We start from the raw sequence: 3,938 nt of genomic DNA on the forward strand, positions 1-3,938 counted from the left end.
TTTATTAAAATTTAGATCTATTCTAAAATAAATTTATTTGTCGGATTAAAATTATTATTAGTAGATGTTCCAAATGGAAGACGATTTAAGAAATAAGAGAGTAATTTTACGACATAATCATATATTAATCATATATTATAAATGGAAGATGACTTTAAATATAAGGCAGCGATTTGTTTGGCCAATCAAAATGATCACATATCTAATTAAATTATTGATCTTGTTAGTATAGAAATTTGGGCAACTAATAAGATTGCTTAGACATGATCTTAAAGATCTTAGGAAGGATTATACAGCTCATTAACTAGGTAGAAGATGATCATAGGATGTAAATTTACACTGAACGACAAAAATAACCTTATCAAAGAGGTGACACATGGCATTGACTAGGTATATGTCCTTTGGTAAGCCATGGTCCCATCTTTAAGACACTTATTTAATGAATATTATAATATTAATGTAAGAAATTAGACCAGTTTGAAATCTGTAGTGTGAAACAAAGGGATTAGAGTAGACTATATTGATCAATTCACTTTAATCTTTTATTGACCTCTCTTTGCCAAAGACTTTCCAAGTCAAGTGGTGTACTTGCTTGCTCACTGCTTTCCACGCTAAAGGAAAAATTAAATTTAATAAACAATCCGCCGATAAACTTACTAGACAATCTATAAAATATCAATTGCGATATAATCCGACGTCAATTCTCTAGAAGAGTGAAAATATAAATTTAAGTTTCAAAAGCGCATCTGTTGTGAGAATAAAAAATTTTTACGTTAAATAGTTAACGGATTATACCTCCTTGTTAAAAAAAAATTACTTAGACATTCACATTGATCCCTAAGTTTAAATACTTGTTTCATTTTGTTTTTATTACTGAAATAAACTTTTAACTTTGTTTAAGTTTAAAAGATGGGTAAAATATTAGGTTTTTCTTCTTTTTTTTTTTTATGCACTCAGTGGCCATTTGATTTTGAAGGAGTTAAAAGGAAAGCCCCTTTCTTTCTAGGAGATAGTGATAATTATTCCTATGAATTTTGGGATTCCCTTAAGTTTCAAGTCAAAATGAATGAATTCCAGAAGTTCAACAGATAACTCTGTGATGCACTTAACAATATTGCAACAAAATTCTATAGAAATTAATTAATTTGCATTACAAGATAATTTGTACACAAAAATCAAAATTATGTAGACTACAAAGTTATTAGGATCTTAATTATTAAGTCTTCTTCTTCTTCCTCCTGAACTCCAGTTTCTAGCTACTAATTTTAATACTGAACCAACATAATAAGTTCTTGAGCTTCGGATTTAATTTCTTCTTTCATCTTCCTTATAAAATCATCACATTTCTTGTTCAATTCTTCTGCACTTAGCAATTCAACTTCTTCTTCTCCTTCTTGATTTTCCTCTTCATCAATGGAAATTATCTCACATTCTCTGTCTTGTGTGATCAAAGGAAAACTTTTTCCTTCTTTTTCCATAATTAAAGACTTGTCCTCTGTTTCTTCCTCTGCTTTAACTTCAATGACCATTCTTTCCTCCGTTTTCTTGATTGGACTAGTTTCTTGATAAGAATTTCCAATTAGACCAGAAAACTTGGCAATAAAAACAAGAATTCCATTGCAAAGAAGAAACATATAGTTCTTTCCAATGGAAGAGCAAAAGAATTGCATGAAATTGATTATGAAAGGAAATATTGAAGAACAGAGTAATAAAACAGAGAAGTAAAAAACAGAGCTAAAGTATTTAGTGACTAACTGCAGAGAATGAGTGTTGCTGAATTTGCTCAAATTGACCAATTCCATCCTTTTCTGTTCAACTGGAAAGGAGATGGTGAGAGGGTATGAAGTGAATTAACTATAATGAGAGGATTTCTGAGATTTGTTAACTATGGGGATAAAGAGAGATGGAGCCATGGAGGGTACTTATGGAGTTAATTTTGCAAGTTTAATTTTTTTATGTCAGAACTGCCCTTGCTTATTACTCTATAGATTAGGAACTGAATAAGTCAGTCAACTACCCTTAATATTTTTGTTTTGGGATGAGCTGCCCTTTGTCCTTGCATGGCGCCTGACTATTGTTGTATTGACATTTCAAGGTAACTTCTAGATTTTATACTATAACTAAAAGTAGCGGAATGAACTGAACTGATTTGATTCAATATGATCAAATAGATTTTAAAATGATCTAATCTGAACCGCAGAGCATGAAAATCAAGTTGGTATCAAACTGAATTCGGTTCGATCTGACCAAATAGATTTCAAAATGACCGAATCCGACGAAGCATGACAATCAGTTTGGTACTGAATCAAACCGGATTGATTTAGGTTTGATTTGCTTATTTTGAACCAAATCATTTATTTTGTCTGTACATATCACTTCAATTAGCTATGTAAGTGATCGAACCAAAAATCAAAGACCACTCAATTATCACCATTCAAACCAAATGGTAACCGAACTTTTAGAATGCTGACTGAATCAAAATAAAATGAGTTTGTTCGATCTGAAGTGAATACTGCTCACCCCTTAATTAAAAGGTAATTTATAGATTTTGTACAATAGTTAATTTCTATCTTGTCATTTCTATTTTTACACTTATTTTCACCGGTAAGATGTGATATTCGAATAAAATTCTTCCACCAATATGATTTTACTTTCAAATCCTAACTTTGCAAGTAAAATCTTCTATATAAATATATAAAAGCTTAACCAACTTTACTCATGCAGTATGATATTATGAAATTTAATTAGTATCGTGGGATTTTATTATTTATTAAATTTTTAATATTTTTATTTAATTATCTAATTTAAAAAAATTAAATTACAAAACTTTTCATTTTCTTTATTCAATAATGAATATCCATATAATAAATTTATTTCATTAATAAAAAACCTCTTTGGTTTCTTTTTTTCAATAATTAATAAATCCAACTAATAAATTTTTTACATTAATAGTAGAATATTAATCAATTTTTTCAATAATTAATAATCAGACTGTAAATTAATCTATTATTTTATAATTTAATTATCTTTTAATTTTTTAAAAAATTTTAATTCCTTTTTGAGTACTATATATCCGAGTATTACATCTACTTTATTTGTCATACAAATTTTTATTTTCTTTTTCAAATTCAACATTTGTTTGGATAGTAATAAAAAATAACATTTTGAACAAAAGACATTTAATGGTCACTCACCGATGAAGTTTCTTTCCTTTTTCACATTCATGTATTTTTACGAATAGATTATTTCAATTTGCAAAACCTATATTTATATTTATTATTTTTAATTTAGTTAAGAAGATGAATTTATTATTTTAAATTTGTTAGAGCAGAGTGCTTTTATTATTTTTAAATTATATAATAATTAAAGACTAAAAAAAATATTTTTTTAAGAAAAAGAATAAATGATACATATATTATTTCTTTTTATCTTATAATCAAACTTAACTCGAATCAGTTATTTATATATTTTTACAGTTTTCTTTATTATTTTTATCATGTTTATGAATCTTTTATTTTAGCAAAAAAACTATAGTAATTAATAAAATGATATAACTGTTTATAGTCTATAAATGAAATAAAATAAATAATTGATAAAATAATTTTTAAATATAAACATAATGTAACTCTTTAATAATAAATCATTTATAAGTATTAACCCATACAACATGCAAAAATACGATTAATTTAATTTTAAATGTAATTCACTTTTATCTATCCAAATTTCTATCGATAACAGTTAAAGAAATTAGTAACTTCAATGAATGAAAGAAAAAGAACAAGTTAGTGAAAGAAATTCAAAGTTAACCTTAACATTAATGTTGATGGATCAAGTAGAACAACTGCTTTAACGAGTTAAGAATAATTAGGGTAGTGAAAGTCATGATTAATAGAGAATATAATTTGTTAAGTTTCTTGAGATTTAAGCAGCAAGCAATT

General features: G+C 26.6%; 1 protein-coding gene across 1 annotated transcript; it reads right to left on the minus strand.

The window, feature by feature from the left end:
• Positions 1-1,112: 1,112 nt before the first annotated feature.
• LOC149491694 (uncharacterized) lies at positions 1,113-1,911 on the minus strand. The gene has a single exon (XM_089717118.1). It carries the CDS (start codon positions 1,800-1,802, stop codon positions 1,266-1,268), a length of 537 nt encoding a protein of 178 aa, XP_089573244.1. The 5' UTR covers positions 1,803-1,911; the 3' UTR covers positions 1,113-1,265.
• Between the last annotated feature and the right edge of the window lie 2,027 nt (positions 1,912-3,938).

This window comes from Jatropha curcas, unplaced genomic scaffold, assembly GCF_041381405.1.
Source record: "Jatropha curcas cultivar XTBG-Jc1 unplaced genomic scaffold, XTBG_Jcur_1.0 HiC_scaffold_847_pilon, whole genome shotgun sequence".
NCBI lineage: Eukaryota > Viridiplantae > Streptophyta > Magnoliopsida > Malpighiales > Euphorbiaceae > Jatropha > Jatropha curcas.

Excerpts from the sequence above, each read along its gene's own strand:
- LOC149491694 (XM_089717118.1), bottom strand. The coding sequence starts at position 1,802 with ATGGAATTGGTCAATTTGAGCAAATTCAGCAACACTCATTCTCTGCAG.